Source organism: Misgurnus anguillicaudatus, chromosome 13, assembly GCF_027580225.2.
Source record: "Misgurnus anguillicaudatus chromosome 13, ASM2758022v2, whole genome shotgun sequence".
Lineage (NCBI taxonomy): Eukaryota > Metazoa > Chordata > Actinopteri > Cypriniformes > Cobitidae > Misgurnus > Misgurnus anguillicaudatus.
In genome coordinates this window covers 25,728,798-25,751,837 of record NC_073349.2, presented here as the reverse complement: position 1 = coordinate 25,751,837, position 23,040 = coordinate 25,728,798, and the positions used below count along the sequence as shown (strand labels likewise).

General features: G+C 36.8%; 1 protein-coding gene across 2 annotated transcripts; it reads left to right on the top strand.

The window, feature by feature from the left end:
* Positions 1 to 6,151: 6,151 nt before the first annotated feature.
* cmtr1 (cap methyltransferase 1) lies at positions 6,152 to 21,998 on the top strand. Of its 2 annotated transcripts, none has more exons than XM_055188582.2 (24): positions 6,152 to 6,245; positions 7,011 to 7,143; positions 7,361 to 7,506; positions 7,665 to 7,823; positions 7,955 to 8,047; positions 9,212 to 9,283; positions 9,377 to 9,471; positions 9,556 to 9,628; positions 9,716 to 9,914; positions 11,200 to 11,318; positions 11,403 to 11,499; positions 14,156 to 14,288; positions 14,454 to 14,633; positions 14,725 to 14,781; positions 14,900 to 14,957; positions 16,917 to 16,985; positions 17,265 to 17,396; positions 17,516 to 17,641; positions 17,915 to 18,006; positions 18,173 to 18,241; positions 18,491 to 18,538; positions 20,786 to 20,898; positions 20,977 to 21,085; positions 21,251 to 21,998. In XM_055188582.2, exons 2-24 carry the CDS (start codon positions 7,035 to 7,037, stop codon positions 21,381 to 21,383), a joined length of 2,481 nt encoding a protein of 826 aa, XP_055044557.1. In that variant the 5' UTR covers positions 6,152 to 6,245; positions 7,011 to 7,034; the 3' UTR covers positions 21,384 to 21,998. The 2 variants fall into 2 exon arrangements, with proteins under 2 accessions (XP_055044557.1, XP_055044556.1); XM_055188581.2 differs by having other exon boundaries at positions 6,229 to 6,392.
* Positions 21,999 to 23,040: the final 1,042 nt, after the last annotated feature.

Sequence of the window (23,040 nt, the reverse complement as noted above, 5' to 3'; positions counted from 1 at the left end):
CAGATTATGATTGGTTGCATGTAAACATCAGCTACTGCTAGAATATTACAATTTACACAACAAATAAAGCTAACCTTACCTGATAAAACAGAAAAACACAAATCTGTAGGGTCATCACTCAGACAGTATCTTTATACAGGTATGTTTTCAGTAAATAAGTAGGCTAAAGAATCTATGACGGTATCAAATGACGTCAGTTGTGATAAGAGAATCTATAGTGTGATATAGATCTCCATGCGTAGTAAAGCATATTTATGTGTGAACACAGCTAATATTTGTTTGGGCTATTATTAACTATTAAAAATGTTTATTAGCACTATTTGCTAATGCTTGCTGATATTTACCATTCAATCATGTTAAGAAGCACATTTAATAATTAGTTTGTCCTCCAGAAATAGACTAACAAGGTTTTCTGAAGGTTAAACACTTACATTCACTTTAAAGAGTTTCAAGTCCTGTTTGTTCTCTCTCCACCAAAGTTGACATTAAGTTTAGTAACATAATGAGACTTCTGTTCATTGTTGTACCTTTCACATAAAGTATACTGTTTACAGTATTTGTTAATCTCCAGTCCAGCAGTGCCGTGAATGTAGCACTGTATGGTTAATGGTCCCTGCATGCTGACTCCTCCTGAGGATATGTACCTATTCTTTCCTGCATGCACACTGACTTATTTATGCATAAATAGATACCACAAAACGGTAGAAGACCAATTACCTTTAATGATGGGAAAGCGGACACCATTAGATTGCTATTAATAAGCGACGACTAACCTAAATGTCACACCACAAGATATATTTATTTGGTGCTTGACTGTATGTGGATTTTTTTAATGTTTAAATAGTAAGTGATTCAAACAGGTTGATTCTGGTGGGGATTTGTAGAGCTAAGCTTCTAAACTGCATGCGTAAGTCCATTTGCAATATTAAAGACCACAGGTGACTGCATGGAAGATCAGACATACAAAACAACTTGCATTCTTACCATATATAAACACCAAATATATGTCGTTTAGCAGGTTGCAGTCAGATTTTAAAGTTTATTTTGAAGTTACTAATTATTTTAAGATTTTTACAGATTATGCATTGATGCCCATAATGTTATGACCACATGTAATAATATACATACATTGCTTTTTTTAATAAAAGTTGCAAATTACTAACCTTAATGTTGCATAACAAAATATTAGTTGTGTACTGTACCCATGTGTGCACTGCTAAAAATGACTTTCTTACTTAGTATTTTTGTCTTGTTTTAAGTAAAAATATCTAAAAATTCTTAAATTAAGTATTTAAATGACCTAGAAAAATAAGCTAGTTTTTAGAAAAAATCTGCCAATGGAATAAGAAAAATTCTCTTGAAATAAGTTTACCTATTTTCATAAAAACTTACTTCAAGAAAAATTTTCTTATTCCATTGGCAGATTTTTTTTTGCTTGTTTTTGCTTAAATTTGATATTTTTTGTTCAAAAACCAGATTTATTTTCTGAGGTCATTTTGCTCATCAAGGAAATACATCTTACACTGCAAAAAATGACTTTCTCACTTAGTATTTTTGTCTTGTTTTCAGTAGAAATATCTTAAAATTCTTAAAATAAGATGCTTTTTCTTGATGAGCAAAATGTAAATAAGTCTAAAACTTAAAACAAGCAAAATTATCTGCCAATGGGGTGAGAAAAAAATTGTGAAATAAGATTTGTTTTTTCTTAAACACTTAATTCAAGTAAAATTTTCTCACCCCATTGGCAGTTATTTTTGCTTGTTTTAAGCACAAATTCACTTAAATTGTATATTTTTTGTCTAAAAACTAGTATTATTTTCTTAGGTCATTTTGCTCATCAAGAAAATACAACTTGATTTAAGAATTTTTAGATATTTCTACTGAAAACAAGACAAAAATACTAAGTAAGAAAGTCATTTTTTTGCAGTGTAATTTAATACAAAAAATCTTGTTGTAATCTAACCTAGGGGTTGTTTGAACCCAAAATGTCAAATACAAACATTTTCTAGGTTAATTTAACAGATGGGTTTGTCACTGTTTGACACAACGATGATTTAAAATAACCTAACTTAAAAAACCAGAAACTTTTAGACAGATAATCTTACTTTATTCAAATAGTACTTTGAAAATATAGGATACATTTTTACATTTTTTTTTCTAAAACAATAGCAACAATCGTGTGCTGGTAATGTCAAAATCCATCACCGAGCATCAAAACAGAAATCTCCAGTATAATTGTAAAATTGGATTTTCACAAACCCAACACCTTGGCTAATCCACACCATAAATAATACAAATACGAACTGGAGATAATCTGTGACACTCTTGTTCTCTCTGCTGTTTGCTGGTGAGGATTTTTAAATAAGCCTGTATTTGACCTTACATTAGCAGCCAACCGTAATGGGATAAGAAAGGGCAGATTAAGCCATTTTAAGAAGGTAAGCTCCTCTTCCTTAATGCATGCTATGACATCATGGCCTGTTACATGACTCAGCATCAAATCCGCATCCATCCCGTCGCATTCAGAAAAACAATCACATTATGCTGTCGGTAAGACATTCACATTCATTTACATACAGCAATGCCAAAACATCACCTTTTAAAACAATATGCTTTAAGATATCGGACAGATTAGGTATCTGATTAAGAGAGAGTTTCTAATAGGTCAATGTTTTGCATGGGCAGTTGGATGGGATGCACGCTGGTGTATGCGTCCTGGGGGACACTGAGGTTGGCAGACCAAAGTGTCTAACCAAAATATTAACACAAACAACCAAGTGCAGAGTTCTTCTGTACACGCGTGGTAAAGCTTTAAGCCCATTATAAAAACACTGAACATACTCTCAAGAGCTATAGAATTATATAGTGCAATTATATACTTTCAATATAAATACATACAAATAAACATGAGAAATAAATGTACATTTGAATTCCAAAGCATCTTTCTTAGCAAATTAGTATATATTAGTTCCTTTCCAGAGCATTCATGTATATACCAATCTATGTATAACTTTTGTGCAAAACATTATCTGATAAAATATTAAACAACTACCCTATAAATACAGAATAAATCTAGTTGGCTGAAACAGACAGAAATTGCTTTGATGAACTGAATTAGATATGGTCATGCATAACAGTGACTCTAAGGCCTTGACCTATTTTGTGTCACCAATACCAAAGTACTAGGCAATCAATGAAAGGTGAAGTAAAATAAAATATTAAGAAAAGACCAGCAATTTTGGTTATTGCCTATTCTGGTCAATACATGTTTTAAACCACACTCTTAAAATGGTTGTGTTAAAGGGGACATATTATGAGAATCTGACTTTTTCCATGTTTAAGTGCTATAATTGGGTTCGCAATGCTTTTATCAATCTAGAAAATGTGAAAAATATCAACCCAGTAACTTAATTTTGGTAAACCATTCTCTACAAGCATGTGAAAAATAAGTCATTGAAATTTGGCTCCCCTTGTGATGTCAGAAGGGGATAATACTGCCCCTTAATCTGCACTATCCAACCACGGCACTGCCATTTAGTGCAGAGATCAGCTCATTTGCATTTAAAAGGACACATTTTTGCTCACACCTATACCAAGGAGCAATTTTAACATGCTATAATAAATTATCTATATGATATTGTGAGCTAAAACTTCACATACGTAATCGGGAGACACCACAGATTTGACATCTTAAAAATGAAATGTCCCCTTTAAAACAACACAATTTTATTTGAAAAACACGTGTCATTTTAACACATCTTGTGTTGTCCCTTTCATTTTTTTGAACGCAAAATCAACACAAAATGACGAATAATGTGTTAAAATGACAAATAATGTGAAAAATTTGCATAACACAAAACAATGTGTACAAAATGAACACATCCTTTCTTACTTGATAAATTGGACCAGCACTGACCACCATATAAATTCATTATATAGATAAAAAATGACCCTTCAACGCAATCTCATAGCAGATTGTACATATTTTACAAGGTGGTGTATTAATTCGTACAACCACATTCATACGTTTTTGTAAGATTTGCTTTCGCCCATGACGTTGGGCTTAGAGGTGGGGGTTCATTATTGTTTTTTATAATATAATAGGATTTTGTATGATTCACTATGTATGAGTCTCGTCAAATACGCACAAATTACCGTTAAGATGGACCTTTTCACCCACATACTCTTTTGACCTGAAATAAAGCATTTTTAGGTTAAAACAGTGTATTCACCTAGTAAATGTGTCTTCCTAAGGCACTACGTCAGAGAACAGGCTTAAAAGAGCTCGCTCGAGGCCATCCTTGCAACCAAACCAAGATGATCAGCTTCAACATAAGATGGCTGTAATTATAAACTTTGGATAGTAGACATAAAAATAGATATAGGACACAGAGTCTGTTTACAGGACCAGCCCAGCCTAAAAGTTTACAGATGGTGGGTGTGTACCTTTAAACCCATTTCTCATATTTGCGTTCTCGTATCACCGCAGAAGGTGCGCAGAGGGCTTGTGGTGCAGGGTCAGCTGGCGAGAGCTGTATCCTGACATTCCAATACCCACAAGGCCGAGCAGCATGGCAAAACGGGGTATAAAAGGCCCCTCCTGCTGATATCCAGTCCGTGCTGCCTGAGTCTACAACAGCATAAAGGTCAGTGTTCATGAGACTCAAAAACCAAATATTACACAAAAAATGCATCAAATACTTTTATGATATAAAAAACATTTTAATATTAAAATTTATATAAATTACTACTATAGTGTATATGCACTGATTTACAATTTAAATAGTAAGTAAATTATGCAATTTCATTATGAATATCCTTTTTTTTTGTTTTAATTCTGAGCTAATTTGAACCGATAATATTTACAAAAACAAAAAATGTGTTTGTAGGAATAAACAAGGTTGAGAGACATAACGAAAATCATTGATGTGATGTACACTTACCTGCAGATATCGAATGTATCCAGGTGTCAGGAGAGGTATGCGGAAGAACATTTCAGCGCTGTGTCTCTTAAACCTGATCGGCCCTTCTGGTCAAACAACCGAAAAGTTCCTGTCCACACACAGACACCAACCTGGTCAGTCACGTCCTATCAGACTCTAGCTCTGCACACTGTTATAAACCTTTGGATGCTTATCTAACAGGTCACATGTCTGCTTGAAATCCTGTCTGTCTTATTTAAAGGAACAATGTGTGTCTGTGTGTGTGAGTACTTCTGAAATATAAGCCTGATATCAGATAAAGTCAAATTCGAGAGAATAAAACACATACAGTACCATTAATAGATGAAAGGCTCCACATACAGGCCACCACAAAACAACATTTGGATTGGGGGTTAGTTATCAGCTATTGAGGTACAGACAAATATACAAATATGGAAAATATGGCTTTATACTCTTTTTTTTTTTTGTTGCTTTATACTCTATGCCAGTGTGTTTTAAAAGCAGTGTAAGAAATCCACCCAAAGCTCACAATGCCAAAACGTGGTACCCTGCCTGTGATACTGTCAATCCCACAATCCTTTGCAAGAAACCTACATTCCTTCTTACGATGCATTTCTCTTATCATTATTAGCAGAATATTCGAGTAACTTTATTGAAGTTTCGGTTGCTGCCTTTAGCACTACTGATGCAAATTTTAACTTCAGGTGGGATCTACTTTTAATGAGAGCTATAATGACCCAGGTTTAGTAAAGGCTATGTGAAATAGAGGAAGAGGTAGCTATGTGATCACGGATGTTCTTGCTTTGTGAACTTTGCGACAATATTTGAGTCGTCAAACAGGTTTGACCTACTTGACCATTTATTTAATAGGCAAATAAACCATAGGAAAATATGAACTGTACATACATAAATATACTGTAGCAGTATGTAGATCAACACGTGAATGTGATACATCTCTAAACATTAATAAAATATAATAAAAATGTATTATGTGCAAAAACATAAATTTGGCAATAACAATCATGTCATTTTGTTTAGTGCTCTATCATCCCTTTAGCAGCGAACTGGTTACCAAGCAACGGCTGCCTGTTGTTATTAATATTCATAAGCGCAGTCTTCACCTGTAAAAGGCAAATGGAGACAATCAAATTAATATTCATCGGATGTATTTTTAAATATTCATAAGCACAGCCTTCGCATCGGAAAGTTACGACAGAGCGACTTAATGCATATTCATGAGATTGAAACTGGCATTTGTTGGTCAAATGGCATGTGACGTCATTACCATGCGCCAGCGACACGGTAAGACCCACTGAAAGTGAACGCGGGCCAGAGTTGACATTTGAAAAACAACATAAAGGAAAAATTGTGAAGTGATTGTACAGTGAACGCAAATATGAATGTATATTTCGGAAGTGTTTCAGACATATAGCTGCTCGCTTTTTTTAGGTATGTTTATATCTGTCGCACCCTTATTTCTGAAATCGAAACCTAAAGCTCTGTGCTGGTTTCTCTGTGAGCTTGTTTATGCTATATACAACGTCTGTTGAACAGTTGTCGTGTTAATAAAATGCACGTGATTTTGTAGCCTTACGTTTGTCTTTTTTTATTCTGGCACATTTTAAGTCGAAATAAGACTAAGTCGTGGTTATTTTTACACTACTTGATACACAAACCTTGTGCCTGAGTTACATTGCATCTAGTTTCGACAGAAACGTCTTAATGTAGATGTTTTTGGAAGTATATATGAATTGTGTTTGTAAAATTCAGCACTTTTAACGAAACCTAAAGCTGAGTGTTTTTCCCCCACTTTTCCCTACGCTTATAACCTAATACATATTAGAAAACGATATGTTTTCATCTTTAAATTTCTTTTATATGTAAAGCACTTTGTATGACATGTGCAAAATAAACACAAACACTTATCCTGCCTATACATTCCGGTTTAACGAATCCAAAGGTGTTCATGGTAAAAGTTTATGCGGCATGGAGTTTATCAGCTACTTCTCAGTGACAGTGGATTTTCCTTTGGTTTAGTCTATAAATATTTTGTTGTGTTGAGTGCAGTGTCTTGGTTGCTTTAAATTCACCATGAAGAGAAGAGCAGAAGCACAAAATGAACCTCAGAAGAAGAGGAAGTGTCTTAAGGAGGACTCCTCTGATGAAGATGAGGAGTCTTCTCAGAGAACCACCAGCCAGGGTAAGACAGATGTGCTGACATCACATGTTGGACACATATTTAAAAGCTTATTCACAATACAAATTCAGTAACAAAAATTAGTTATTTCCCAAGATGCAGCTCTCTATTCTTTGGGATACTTTGTTGAGATGTGCTGAGATTTTTGTTTGCAACATACATCATATAGGACCTTGACATAGATTTGTTTTATGTTGATGTTTGTGATCATTCTCCCAGGACTCCAGTGAGTCTCCCAGTGATGGTGAAGATCAAAGACCCAGTTTCTCCAGACCTTCGGATTCCCAGAATGCCGAGAGCAGCGATGCCGTTGATCAGAGCTCTTCCAAATTTTCAATGTACAACAGCGTCTCGCAAAAACTCATGGTAACAAGCATCTCCAGTCATTAATGTCTCGATAACTTATATTATTACATTCCATTTTATTAAAGCCATATAACACAAGCAAGAGTGCTAATATATGTAAGTGTGTGTATATGTATATATAGTACCTGTAGTAAATTTGTGTCCTCTCTGTTTCACAGGCTAAAATGGGTTTCAGAGTAGGCGAGGGTTTGGGAAAGTATGGTCAAGGGCGAAAAGAGATCATAGAGGCATCGACTCAGCGAGGGAGGCGGGGTTTGGGTCTAACCCTAAAGGGCTTTCAGGGCGACCTCAACGTAGACTGGCAAGATGAACCGGAGGTACTGTAACATCTCTACAATATTTCTACAATATAAAGGCAATGGAATAATTTCAGTGCCATAATCTATCCATATTGTAAGATCAGGATTTCTCCATTGCTTTAGTTTATTTTATGATCTGTCTGTCTCAGCCTAGTGCTATAGAAGAGGTGACGTGGTTTCCAGAATGTTCCACAGAGATCCCAGACGCAGACGAGCTAAGGGACTGGATGGCCGTAGGACCGGTTTGTTAATTTTTTTTACGTTTGATGCTGTATGATGGTATGCAGATATGTTAGCTAAAAGGTGCATTAAGCGATTTCTGGGAAACGCTGTTGAAAATTAAAATGAACACCAAAACAAACAATTTCCTGAATATTTGGTAGATGTCTGTACTACTTTTGTATTGAAGTCCGCTTACAATTTGTGTCTTCAGAATAATATGCACAGTGCCAGATTTTTGTAAACGCACATACTGTGTATGCATAGGCGTACAGGAAAATGTATGTAGCCCAGGAGATGTCACATTCAACTTGCTAGTCTTTCTGTTGTGACGTTGTCAATCGTTGCAGACGCTGTGTTGCTTGTCTTATACTTTGACACACTGTACGAGATTGTCCACAAGCTACGACTAATGGATCATGCCAAAACCGGGCAAAAAACGTGTCGTTTCAAGGGACAAAGAGTTTTGGCTTCTTTTATGTTGTGTCTTTTCCCACAAGCTATTATGACCTTAGATTTGAGAAACATGAAATATTTGTACTTTTAAACATCTATTTACCACACTGCAGGGCCATTTATGTGCAAAACAGGTTAAATAAAAAATGGTGGGTATCCAGGGTTCCCACGGGTCTTTGAAATCTTTGAAAGTTTGTGAATCTGGGGAAAAAAATTCAAGGCCCTGGGAAGTGAAAACATGAAAACATCTCAAGTTACGCCTGTAACGCCATCTTTGGCAATATTTCAGATAGCGGTATACTTCCTGGCTCCCCTGTCACCCTATCTTTGTCGTTAAGCCTCACCATTGGTTGAATGTGATATACACATTCAGACACACTTACCCCTGCAGGCATCCCCAAAGTGTCACCGCAGTGACGCAGCGCGTGTTCCATTGAAAGGGAACTGTAACAATGTATCTTAAAAGGTAACACGATATAACCTAGCTCTCACTTGAAATGTGTCCCCACATTTAGTCCCTGAATTGAAAGGTCCTTGAATTTTAAGTTAACTATGGTGTGGGAACCCGGAGGGTAGAATATTGTGACAAGTTACAGCTTTTAAAGTATATACTCCCCTCATAAAGCTGTATACAGTTACACCTTAAACTTGTCGAAGCTAGTGCCAGCTACCCATGTTTATAGGTATACTTATATAGTCATACCTGTATTTACATATGCATGTTTCCTCAGAAAAAGCTAAAGATTGAAGATGAAACCGAATTCTGCACTGAAAATTTACTTCATCTACTGCTACGCTGTAAGGTGAGTTTGTAAGACAGCTAGCTTGTGCATATTGGTAAGACCTTCATATATTGTTTTAGATGTTTTGCATTATCGGTTTTATTTTTTTTTCAGAGCGTGTTCGACAATTTAGAGGGCGAGGAGATGAGGCGAGCCAGAACGCGATCAAACCCCTATGAAACTATACGAGGGGCTTTCTTTCTCAACAGGTGGGTCTCTTCTTTCCATTTGCATGCAATACGAAGTTGTCTTCTTGAAATCTTTTTATCTTTCTGTACCCATGTTGTTCTCAGAGCTGCTATGAAGATGGCAAACATGGATCATGTTTTTGACTATATGTTTACCAACCCAAAGGACTCTAAAGGGGTGAGACCACCATTGCACCATCTGTGCTATTAGGCACTGAATAATGTGCTGTCATTATGTTTCTGAATTGAATGTCTGTGTTTGTAGAAGCCCCAGACACGTGATAAAGAAGGAGAATTGTTGTATTTTGGAGATGTGTGCGCGGGCCCGGGTGGATTCTCGGAGTATGTTTTGTGGCGGAGGGGCTGGCATGCCAAAGGTTTTGGTATGACCCTTAAAGGAGCCAATGATTTTAAACTGGAGGATTTCTTTGCAGCTCCCAGTGAACTCTTTGAGCCATACTATGGTATGTTACTGTTTTTCCAAAATGTAACAAAGATTGTTATTGTATTTGCTGATGTAGACTAGCTAAAGCTGGGCAATGTATTGGATATTACACTACCAGTCAAAAGTTTTGGAAAACTCAGTCATTCTTTATTTATATAGTTTTTCCACATTACAGAATAATAATAAACACTTCCAAACTATGGCATAACACACATGTAACTTTAAGAATTATGTTGGTGACTACAATCATCCAAAATAAATCAAAACTGATATATTTTATCATCCGAAGTGCAGTCACCCTTTGCCTAGAAATTGAAAAACCATACTCATGTAATTTTTTTTATCAAAAAGCTTCTTGAAGTTTCACCTTAGGATGATTTTGAAAGAGTATTGAAGGAGTTCACATTTAATATGTGCTCCTATTGGTTGCTTTTCCTTCAATATTCAGTCTAAATCATTTATTTAAAAAATAATATTTTAAAATAAAATTTTTGTTTTCTAATAAACAAAATTATCTGTTTGGCACAGTTATATTTTTGTCTACAAAGTAATTTCAAGCATTTAAACTTACACTTTCAGATGAAAAGATTTTTAAGAACATACTTCACATTTCAGTCAAGTGTTAAAACTTTTGACTGGTATTGTATTACAGAGATAATTGTGCTGAAGTTTGCAGAATATCTTGATATATACACATGTATTTTAAAATATTTAAAATAAAATGTAATACAATTTTAGTAATCGAAAATTCCGCATTTAAAAACAAAATGTCCTCCTAATGTTCAAGGTATAGTTACAGTATTGGTTTAAACTATATTGCGTATCATTAAAATTCGAAATGTTTTCAAATATTAGGTATATTAGCTCTATGTAAATATGTAAATGTTTTGAGAAAGTCATGCACCAATGAAACATGCACACGAAACATTTGTGACATTAACTAATTCCCCGCCAGCTTTTTTTTTTTTTTTGAAAAGTTGCCTGCCAGTATTTTTTGTGATTTTATATTTCTTCTAAAAATATATAAACATACAAATATATGCTGCTGCTTTCAAAAAAACAATAATTTTTTTTAAGAACGATTATCAAAATATAAAAATGAGTAAAATTAATACATTATTGTTTGCTTCAGTTTTTTTTAATAAATTATCCATCTAGTGGATAATCGCGGTATTTCAGATAAACATAACTCATCAGAAACACGTTTTTTCATGCAAATGTTTCCCTTAATTGACGAGATAACTCTCCAATGGCGCGGAAAGAGTTAAACTTGTTTAATCTAACCCTCTTCTGAAAAAAATCAGGTGAGGGTGGGATCGATGGCGATGGTGACATCACACGGCCAGAGAACATCAGTGCGTTTCGTAACTTTGTCCTGGACAGCACTGAGGGGCGAGGCTTGCACTTCCTTATGGCTGATGGGGTAAGAATGTTACATTGTACATACCTGAGTGAAATGTTGATGTATGATAAGTTGATATATGCTGATGTTGTGTTTCTCCTCCAGGGTTTTTCTGTGGAGGGTCAGGAGAACATTCAAGAGATTCTGAGTAAACAACTTCTGCTATGCCAATTTCTCACGGCCATGTCTTCTATAAGAACAGGTATCATTTGTTTTTCTTTGTTTGCATATAAATTGAGCGCTTCTGGACATTTGATCATATTACAGCACAGGACCATCACTACACTGCAGTTTTTTTCTTGAATTAACTTAAGTTAAATTAAAGTTAACTTATTTCAAGATTTTTTTCTCACCCATTGGCAGATATTTATCCTTGTTTTAACCACAATTTCACTTAAATTGTATATTTTTGTCTAAAAACTAGACTTATGTTCATAGGTCATTTTGCTCATCGAAAAATACATCTTGATTTAAGAATTTTAGAAATTAGTACTGAAAACAAATACTAAGTGGGTGATTCTCACGAAAACTTGGTTTTAAAAATGTCAAGCATGAAAATGTAAAAATTGCTTAAATTTACTTTTTTTCCCACCAGACATTGAAAAACAAAGTCTGGAGTAAATGGGAACATTAATTTAAAAACTTTTACTTATCATTTAACACTTTTTGTAACATAATTTAAAAAATTAGTCCTAAAAAATCTCATTACCGCAACAGTCAGAAAACATCAACACTGACATATTTTCAAAATGACATGACAAACCTGAAAGAACATAATTTGGAGATTCTGCACATGCATTTGAAATCAAAGTATTATGCTTCTATTAATTAAATTAACATTTAATAAGCATCTGTTGCGGTAATGATAATCAAAATGTCTTGTAAGCATACTGACAAGACAATATGTCAAATTAACTGTAAAAAAATGATCTTACCTGGTAGCCATCTTGAAGTAACTGGTCCATGTGCTTGGTCACTCAAAATCAAACTTTATTAAAATTCTGTATGTGTGCTTAAACTGTTCTCAAAAAGTGTTGCGGAGGATGAGAACATCAGGCATGGACGCATCATTTTCCTAATTTTTCTTCATTATTATTATACATGAATATTCAGTAAATATTTCTTCTGTCATCTAAAGTAGTCTAGCAAAACATCCATTTCCTAATATTTTTGTGTTAATTTGATTAAATTACAACATAACGCATGTTCAAACACAGCCGGACACATTGCGGTAATGAGAATTTCAGCAGAAAATGAGATAAAATTTACAATTATAAATAAAACATTGTGCAAGGTAGAACACAGTATTGTGTTAATTCTGATGCTTTTTAATGTTACTATATTACACATTTTAAAGCTAAAATCATTAGTGCCGTGGTGTTTCAATGGTTTCGTGAGAATCACCCGCCCACTCACTTGAAAGCTGCTGTCTCGCTTAACTTTTAAATACAGTTACAACCTGAATGGATACTCGCGATTGTGTTAGGGGCGCTGCCCAAATAATCCTCAAGGCAGAAATGTGGAAAAACTGTTTAACGGTGTAACTCCACAATTCAGTACTACATAGTTCACAGTCTTTGTGACGTGTTTCATACATTTCTAACATTTATAATGTGTTTAGAAACAAGACATTATCATAATTTCTCCCGCTTCGGACTCAGCCTGTAGGTTAACTCCTGTTGGCATTGAATTGTGAGCGAATCTTTCAAACATAAGAAGCGTCACATTTCCAGCTGATGTCAAAGGTATTCAGACCAATCACAACATAAAGATTAGCTGGCCAATCAGGGACACAGTACTTTTCAAAACGATGAGTTTTGTACAAAATCAGTGCGTTTCAGGAAGATAGGGAAATCTGGAGCTACAAAAACTTACGGTATGTGGAAAATATGTGTTTTTAAACCATAAACCATGCAAACACATTTAATTATACTAAATACACAAAATAACGTTGTTTTTAGCAATGAAATAGGTACAGTATGTCAGTACAAGGTACTTTTAAATAAAGGGAGCTCAAAACATTTCATGGGGTAAGAATTGGTAAAACTGTGAATCCCTGGTTAGTTGTCCATTGTTTCATGTTAGTTGACAGATAGACCATGAATAGCTGCAATTTAAAAAGTTTGGGTTGCAATGGATGAAAGGTTGAGAAACCATTGTTCTATTAAGAGATGAATTGTCTTGCTTCCAGCACTCTCGTTTTCCTCAAGGATGTTTCCGTGCTCCATTTATATCAGTTTTCCTTACTCCCTTATGACTCCCTTTCATGGCTTATTTAGAGAGGTATCATCAAAGCCTGACACTTCCACTATAACATTTCACACTAGGGATGGTCAGCATCGACGGTACATTTTCCATCTTTGTCAAAGAGGACTGTATTTGCATTAAGTCATGGATGTCTCTCTTATCTCGCCCAGACATTCAATTTTGGGACAGTCTGTCGTCCCAAATTTCTTATCTTTTTAATGATGAATTTACTATGCTTTGAAGTTTATTCGATGGGATGAAAGTTTTTCTAGTTATGCAACCAGATAACCATTTCTTTATAGTCTTAGATCTGTTTGAATTTATCTTGGGCACCGAAAAATCTTATAATTAGGTAATTATGTGACTCGAAGTAGAGACTTGGACATTTCAGAAAGAGATAGTTGTTAGTCCTAACATTAAAGAGCTTGTATCGTACGCTTCCTACAAAAGTTATTTTGGTGTCCAATTATTCTTAGTCAACATTTCTGGCACCAAAAATGAATTGCATATCAAACAAAACTGCAATCTGTTCATGCAAGAAGCGACGGCAACATATGGTCAATCATTTCACAGATTTGCTGGTGGATCATTCAGATGTTTGTGTTTTGCAGGTGGACATTTTGTGTGTAAAACGTTTGACTTGTTCACCCCTTTCAGCGTGGGATTGATTTATCTGCTGTACCTTTGCTTCGAAAGGATTTCGCTCTTCAAACCCATCACCAGTCGACCTGCCAATTCAGAAAGGTATGTGTGTTACCTTTGACCTATCAGGGAACACTGAGAAACCCTTTATGAATGTCTAGTTGTTGTTTTCATTTAGTTTATTGCTAATTATATTGTAATAATAAATACCTCACCACAATGAAGCCAACATGAAATCAAACTGACCTGTTTGGTGTCTGCATGCAGATACGTTGTATGCAAGGGTTTGAAGCCGGGGACAGATGCAGTGAGAGAGTATATGTTTACCATCAACCTGAAGCTGAATCATTTCAGACATTCAGACAGAGATGTCACTGAAGTGGTCCCTCTGGAGATCATTAAAGCAGACACCGATTTCTTCCAGTACATGATCAACTCAAATGAAAGGTATCGTCATCGACCTTCTCTCTCTTTTGGCTCCTTCGAACGCACATGCGATTGTTTGTTTTTTGATCGAGCTCTGAACTCTGTCTTGCAGCCATTGTGTGGTACAGATCAAAGCGTTGGCTAAGATCCATGCGTTCGTCAGAGATACGTGAGTCACACTTTTTTCTCTGGTGTGTTTCAGAGTGTTAATTTCATACTCTCTCTTGTTGTGTATATATGTGTGTGAATAAGCATTAGTAATAAGTTTGTGTGTATTTTTTGGATAGGAATCTTTTTGAAACCAGGCAAGCAGATATCCGTAAGGAATGTCTGAAACTATGGGGGGTGAGTATGAAGTGTATGAACTATTGCATTGAGTTCAAAAGGTTTATTCATAAACAATAAATAATAAGTTTGACATCTAATGGTTGACTGATATGGCGTTTCCAGTGGCTAAGACAGCAAGAATTTTTGTATGGTATAATGATGTAATGTGATGATGCAAACTAGTGGGTCATTTTATGTGTAACTGTGCATTCACACCAGACTCGAATACAGCGAATAAATCGCGTTATTCATGCCTAGTATGACAGCACTTGATCACTTTGAGTTAACTTGCTTCATTAGCTCGTGAAATTCGCATCAGTCAGTGCGTGAAATTCGCATAATTCGGTGGGTGAAATGTGCGTCATTCAGTGGGTTAAATTCGCATAATTCGCTTGCGTGAAATGTGCGTCATTAGCTTGCTTGAAATGTGCTTAATTAGCTTGCGTGAAATGTGCGTCATTAGCTTGCGTGAAAAGTGCGTCATTCGCTTGCATGAAACGTGCGTCATTCGCTTGCATGAAACGTGCGTCATACGCTTGAGTGAAACGTGCGTCATACGCTTGCGTGAAACGTGCGTCATACGCTTGCGTGAAACGTGCGTCATTCGCTTGCGTGAAACGTGCGTCATTCGCTTGCGTGAAACGTGCGTCATTCGTTTGCGTGAAACGTGCGTCATTCGCTTGCGTGAAACGTGCGTCATTCGCTTGCGTGAAACGTGCGTCATACGCTTGAGTGAAACGTGCGTCATTCGCTTGCGTGAAACGTGCGTCATTCGCTTGCGTGAAACGTGCGTCATTCGCTTGCGTGAAACGTGCGTCATTCGCTTGCGTGAAACGTGCGTCATTCCCTTGCGTGAAACGTGCGTCATTCGCTTGCGTGAAATGTGCGTCATTCGCTTGCGTGAAATGTGCGTCATTCGCTTGCGTGAAATGTGCGTCATTCGCTTGCGTGAAATGTGCGTCATTCGCTTGCGTGAAATGTGCGTCATTCCCTTGCGTGAAACGTGCGTCATTCGCTTGCGTGAAACGTGCGTCATTCGCTTGCGTGAAACGTGCGTCATTCGCTTGCGTGAAACGTGCGTCATTCGCTTGCGTGAAACGTGCGTCATTCACTTGTGGTGTCAATATGTTTATATATGAAATTAAGTAAAGCGTTTTTTACAACTTACCAGATTGTCTGACCTCCTAACTCGCATTCTTTAAAGCCTGATCTTTTTATTCCTGTTTCTATAAAAGTACGAAGATGTGTCGTACTGTACAGCTCCGGGTGTCCACATACAGCGACAACGATTTTGTCCTCCGTTGTTGTTTTGTATTTCTGCCTCATCTCGTTACGTCGTAATTAATTTGCTTCTAGAGCAAGCTCTTGATTAGTCAATGTGGCGTGAATATTTGCCAAAGTTCAAATTTTTCAACTTGCGTGATTCACGAACTTTGTCAAATGCCCAAAACGTTTAATTTGCACCGCCTTATTCGCATGAAACGCGCTGTGGGATGTCTGTCGCCTCTTTTCATTGACTTAAAGTGGGGTGCATGATTTTTGAAATACACTTTGGAAAAGGGAGTTGGGCCAACACACTTGTAGCCAGTCAGCAGTAAGGGGCGTGTCTACAAACCAACATCGTTGCCTGGGTTGCATATGTGTGGGGCGGGTCTATCAAAAGAACGTCCAGATTGTATTAGGGTAGGGGCGTGTTTGTTTAGGTGATTTCAAATGTCAACATTGGCTTTCAGAGATCATGCACCCCACCTTTAACATGTAAATCACTCGCGCTTAACGCTTCATTCTCATCTGGTGTGAACGCACCAAAAGTCAGAGGACTCATTCACACTCAGGTTAGGTGGTTTGCGACGTCCTCTAAAGTTTGGCTTGACTTTATCAGCACGGATTTTATAAAATGCCAATTTATTCAAAGAACATTCATGGGAGCATGAAATGTTTATTATTTGTGAATGAAGATTGTAAACTTGTCTGCAGGTTCCTGATAAAGCAAGGGTTGCCCCGTCACCATCAGATCCAAAATCAAAGTTCTGTGAGCTTTTAGCGGTAAGTGTGTGTTTGCAGATATACAGTCTTTAAATAGTACATTTATGTGGGCGGCACAGTGGCTCAGTGGGTAGCACTCTTGCCTCACACCAAAGAAGGTCCCTGGTTCAAGTCTCTGAAGGCTGGGTCAGGAGGCCTTTCTGTGTGGAGGTTGCGTACTCCCACAGTCCAAAGGCATACAGGTTAGGTGAATTAGAGATGTCCTTCCCCAACCAGTTCTCTCCATGAATATTGCTGTAGATGCATAAATTATACACAAATACTTTTGTATACTCTCAGGGTTCAGATATGGACCGTTTTAATATCAGACCGACTGCACTGAACTCAGGAAATCTGGATAAACTGCAACACGTCATGGATTACAGGTGCATTGTGGGAGGGGCAGAACAGCTGTTTCTTTTGGGACTTGGGGTAAGGAATATATCTGTGCATGTGATATTTATACAATTTAAATATATATATTGGTTATCCCATTTTTACGGTATGGAGTAGATCAGTGTTTTAAATTCAAATCGCGTTTGTTTGTGTAGAAATCTCAGATCTACAAGTGGGACGGTAAAACCTCATCACGCTGGGAAAAGCTGGACAACTTCAAACTGGAGCTGCCCAGAGAGACGCTACTGAGCGTAGAGATTGTCGAGGAGCTGAAAGGAGAGGTGGGAGATCAAAGGATGAATCGAAATGCTGAGAAAGGGCATTGTTGTGATTGAATTTGTTGTTATTGAATTTAAAGACCATTTGCTGTGATGGAAAGAAACTTTATGCCATTGCAATAAAAAGGCTAAATATATGGGTAACGCTTTACATTAGTATATGCATTGGCTTATGTGAGCTAACCATCTTCGTTAATGTTAGTTAATGCCAATAAGTTCATGTTGCAATAATGTTAAAGTCTGAAGTATTTACTGTTGATTTCCTATCCATCGCAGGGTAAAGCTCAGCGACGGCTTAAAGCAGTCCATATTCTGGATGCTCTCGTTCTCAACGGTACTGACGTCAGAGATCAGCACTTCAACCAGAGGTCTGAATTATTACTCAACATTGATCCGTGCAGAAACCCTTTTTGTCTTGTCTAGCTATTAATTTCATGACGATTATTTCTGCTAGGTCAGGTAATTGTATGACCCCCCCCATTTTGAAATCATTTATGCCTGTTTAAAGATAATTTATGCCTGTTTTTGTCACAGAATCCAATTGGCAGAGAAGTTTGTGAAAGCCGTGTCCAAACCCAGCAGACCTGACATGAACCCGATCAGGTAATTTTCCCCATCTCTCTCTCTTTCTGGTTGTCTAATTACAATGTTAATTTGTCAGTAATTGCCCTGGGGGGCAGGATGTCCTATGAGCACAGCAGTGTGCAGTATGTAAAATTAATGAAGATACTGTGTTTTACTAGAGCCTACACGGGACCTTTTCATGTTTTATGGTGATATTGCACATCAGTACGCTTGATGTTGGCTCGATCACTCATTCATTCATTCTTTCTCTCTCTCCTTCTCTCTTAGAGTTAAGGAGGTCTATAGGTTAGAGGAGATGGAGAAGATCTTTGTAAGGTGCGTACCATCAAGCACATAGATGTAGATTCAGGGTGTTTTATACTGAAATATTCTTAAATCAGGCTGGGATAGCATGGATAAGATATGGAGGCCATGCTAGTTTGAATGCATGTTGTCTTTAAAGGTGCCCTAGAATGTATTTACCTAGCCATAGATGAATAATAAGAGTTCTGTACATGGTAATGATGACATATTGGGACCCTCAAACACTATTGTTTCCTTCTTATTTAAACCTCATGCATGCAAAAGACCGCTGGAAAACAGACCAATCTCAACATAACACCAACTGTTACGTTACAGTCAAGATGTAGGAGAGAGCGAGGCACAGCCTAACGCTTTTTGGTTTTGGCTCAATCATTAAAAAAAAATTGAGTTTGATTAATGATATTTTTACACATCTCTGCTACAAATGACCATTTGAATTTAGTTTCTAGTACTTACCATTCTTTGATAATTACACCAGACGTGACAGAATTGCAAACGTTACAACTTACCCCATAGGTGGGGTTAATTCTAACAAGCAGGGGGTTAGTTGTAACACTTGCTTTTCTAACCATAGTTAAATTATAAATGGATACAAATGTCTAAATATATGAGAAAAAGCAGCACAATTATGACAAAACTTTTTTTATATGTGACCCAGTCCGTAAGAACCATACTACAGTTTCAAAATCAAATTCTGAGATAATCAAAGTCTGATTTTAGCCATTCATTTCATTATGATTTCAATCTTTGACGTGACCTTATTCGATCAATATTAAAAATATGAACAAAAATAAATCTGACACACGATTTTTGATAAGACAGGCACATTTATTTTCTAGGCAGCCAGCAATCATTTGTGTGTAGCCTATTTAAAACAACGGCAAGAATTACGCTAACGTTAGCGGTTTTCATATCGTAATTGCTGAGGGGTTAGTTGTAACACAGTGTTACAATTAACCCCGCTGGGTCAAAATATTTTCAAGCCCACCAAAAAGTTGCTAAGACACTGATTAATATGACATATCATTGAATTTGGTATCTTACACACCCAACTTAGAAACCGAAAAAAACATATGATGAAAAAATGTACTTACATGCCACCAAAACATTCATCAATTACTTCCTGGAAAAACATTATACATTTCCAATAATTTGCGGAAGATCGTCTTTTGGCAGGGTGAAAAAATACAGGAAATACAAAACGCTCAACCTTGTGCAACAATATAAACAGTCCGTGTTACAACTAACCCTGCGTTAGCTTTTGCCTCGCGCACCCCTACACCCCAACATTAAATAAAACATTAAAAGAAATGAAGTTGTGATGGCTGAGTTAGCACTATATGCTAATTAATGCTATATGCTAACGTTAAGGCGGAAGTTCTATTTTTCACCTTACAGTTACGTTTTGCAAGTCCATACTGAAAAAACACAAACATATCAATCAGAAATGTCATAATTTTCATATCCAAATAATTGATTATTCCTCAAATTCTGTATCTTCGTCTGATACAGGCTCAAACATAAGGTCTGTTTGCACACACAGAGCTACTGAACCGAACTGCTCTGTGAAACAGCCAATCGTAGCAAAGCTCAACATTATTATTCATGAGCCTTTCAAATAAGGTAATAATAGACCAGGGACATGTAAACATACAAGTAAAAACGTTTCTGGATCATTTTTGCACTTAATAAAGCCACATGCCTTCTATATAGATATCAGAAAACAATTTAACATATTATTTCAATGCATTCCCCGGCACCTTTAAAAACAAAAGAGGGATGTACCAAATGTTACGAAATTCTAATTTTTTTGAAATGTGACCCTGGACCACAAAACCAGTAAAAAGGGTTTAGTACAACATTTGAAAGTAAAATAAATAAGCTTTCGATTGATGTATAATTGTTGTTACAATCATTGTTGTATGATTGTTTAAAAAAAATCTGGAATTTGAGGGTGCAAAAAAAAATCGGAATATTGAGAAAATATTGTTGCTCACTCACAAAAATAAGGTTATGATATATTTATGGTAGGAAATTTACAAAATATCTTCATGGAACATCATTTTTACATAATATCCAAATTTTTTTTGGCATAAAAGAACATTTTTGACCCATACGTTGTATTGTTGGCTTTTGTTACAAATATACCTGTGTGACTTATGAAGGTTTTGTGGTCCAGGGTCACAAATTTTCAATTGGAAAATAATCAAAAGCATTTTCATAAGAGTGAAACCCTATCGTATGTTCTCTACTCCTCAGGCTGGAAATGAAGATAACCAAGAGTTCAGGCGGGATGCCAAGACTTTCATACACGGGCAGAGACGACCGTCACTTTCTCCCCAGCGGCCTTTACATCATCAAAACTGTCAATGGTGAGATGGAGGAGTGGAGTAACAGGAGAACATTGGGACATTCGCTTTTGTTTAACCTTTTTCTTTTGTCTTTGACAGACCCGTGGACAATGGCATTCAGTAAGAATTCCAAAAGGAAGTTTTTCTTCAATAAACTAACCAAAGAATCCACTTACGAATTACCGCCTGGTTCTGTAGCCCCATTCCAGTAAGTACTACTACTTGGAGAAAATATTTTTTGGGATAAAATCAACAGTGTGCCACAGATAATCAGTACAGCTAATATTTTATGTTTTAACTAAATGCAAAATTGTGTGTTGTCATCCATAACACTGCTCTATTTTAAAACCTCTCTTTCATTTCTCTTTCTCAGTACATGTCATCACGACAGGCTGTTTTGGGCTTGGGAGAAAGGTGTCAGAGTTCACGACTCGCAGACACGAGACCCCGAAAAACTTTCTAAAGACGACCTGCTGTCCTTTATCCACCAGCATTATCAACAATGAAAACTGTACATACTTCTCACCACCAGGGGGCACAGCTGAGAAGCTTCAAAACATCCCTTCTCCTATACGCCTCGAGGCTCTCGCTGAAAAATCACCCCAACACGGCGTCTTGGTGCCCAGTGATGTGTATCTGCCCGTGTCCGTTTATCTTTACAGGATAAACCTAGCTGACACGGTTTTTCCCTCGTCCACGTGCTTAAAAAACTATTGCGGCGAATCAAAGTGATTCATAAAAACCCAAGACATTGTAAATACTGAATTATTGCTTTACTAATGACTCGGATGTTTGTCTACAGGTTCCCGTTTATCAAAACAAACCAGAAAGATAGTCAGATGAAACGGCATGACTGTTTTGGATTTGATTTCTGTGCATGTGTGTCGGACTGTTGCCTTGGGTCCTTCTGGTTTTGATGTTTTTCTGTGTCTTATAATATTACACTTCTGATGATTCAAGAAAAGCATTTCGATTTCAAAGCGTGCTCATGGTCAAATTAAACTCCTGAGGAAGTTTATCCTTAAGTAATGTTGGTCAGCTTCATTATTTGCTTTGATTTGGATTTTATGCGATTGTATGAAAAGTTTTAATTTAAAAAAAATTAAAAGGCTTTTTTGGCACTGCTTTTATTATGACATTTCTTTCCACTAATGCATTTTGTGCGTCACTTGAGTATTTATCAGGAGGTATAATTAGTGTTTTTCAGACAAAGGCTAGAAAGACCAAGAACACAATGTTGTTTTATGCTCTATTGTACCGTGTGGAAAGAGTGACAGAGGATTCGGAGCTGGGAGCTCTGCTGATAAGGCAGATTATTTGTTTCTGCTTATGTTAAGAATCCACACAATCTGGAAGAACAGATTGTTTAAATAAAGTGTTCGAACAATGAAAACACAAGCATAAAATTAAAATTTACATTTTGTAAAAAATTCTTGGTAAAGGTTACCACCACGATGCCAGGGTGATGTGGAAGGTTGTTACGATGCGGTTGCTAAGGAATTCTGGATGGTTGCTAGGCCATTGCTGTTGTTAGGTGTTGGTTAACTGGCTCACATCAATATAGTCCCAGATCTCTGACATTCAGGTCCCTAAAAATAGCACAAGTCTGAGGGATTTCCAGGTAAGAATCATATGTGTCATTTAGAAAGTAATAGCACTGGATTTGAGGTATCAATCATAGCTGTGGCAAAACAAATTACGCTCATACGTTTATTACATTAAGTGAAAGGAGAGGATAAAAAGCATCTAAATTATTTTGTCAGGTTTTATACTCTGTAAGTTGTCATATCTCTATTTTTCCTCCACCAGAAACACAACAATATGGAAACTGTCACTGTGACTGGCAGCACATTGTGAATGGGTGTATTGTTATCATTTCTTCTCTGATGTTTCAGGTTTCTAGCATCTCAAGGACGACGGGACACAGGCAGTCTTTTGTATGCAGGTGTAATGAGGCTCTTCCACACCCTGTTTCCCTATCCATCCCCTGCTTTGAGTTTGTGACTGGAAAGCTAAGCAGAAATTCACCTTAAGGGACAATTAAATTCCCCTGTAGATGGGTTCGGGTAAAGAGGTTCCTCTCATCTGGGGACGCGCCTGAGTAGCCACACCGGGGACGGCCTCTCTTTCGCTTTTCTTGCCAAGAAAACTTTCAATGTGTCA

Coding starts and splice junctions, on each gene's coding strand:
- cmtr1 (XM_055188582.2), top strand. CDS start 7,035: ATGAAGAGAAGAGCAGAAGCACAAAATGAACCTCAGAAGAAGAGGAAG. Junction 14,958..16,916: donor AATGTCTGAAACTATGGGGG/GTGAGTATGAAG, acceptor ACTTGTCTGCAG/GTTCCTGATAAAGCAAGGGT. Junction 16,986..17,264: donor AGTTCTGTGAGCTTTTAGCG/GTAAGTGTGTGT, acceptor GTATACTCTCAG/GGTTCAGATATGGACCGTTT.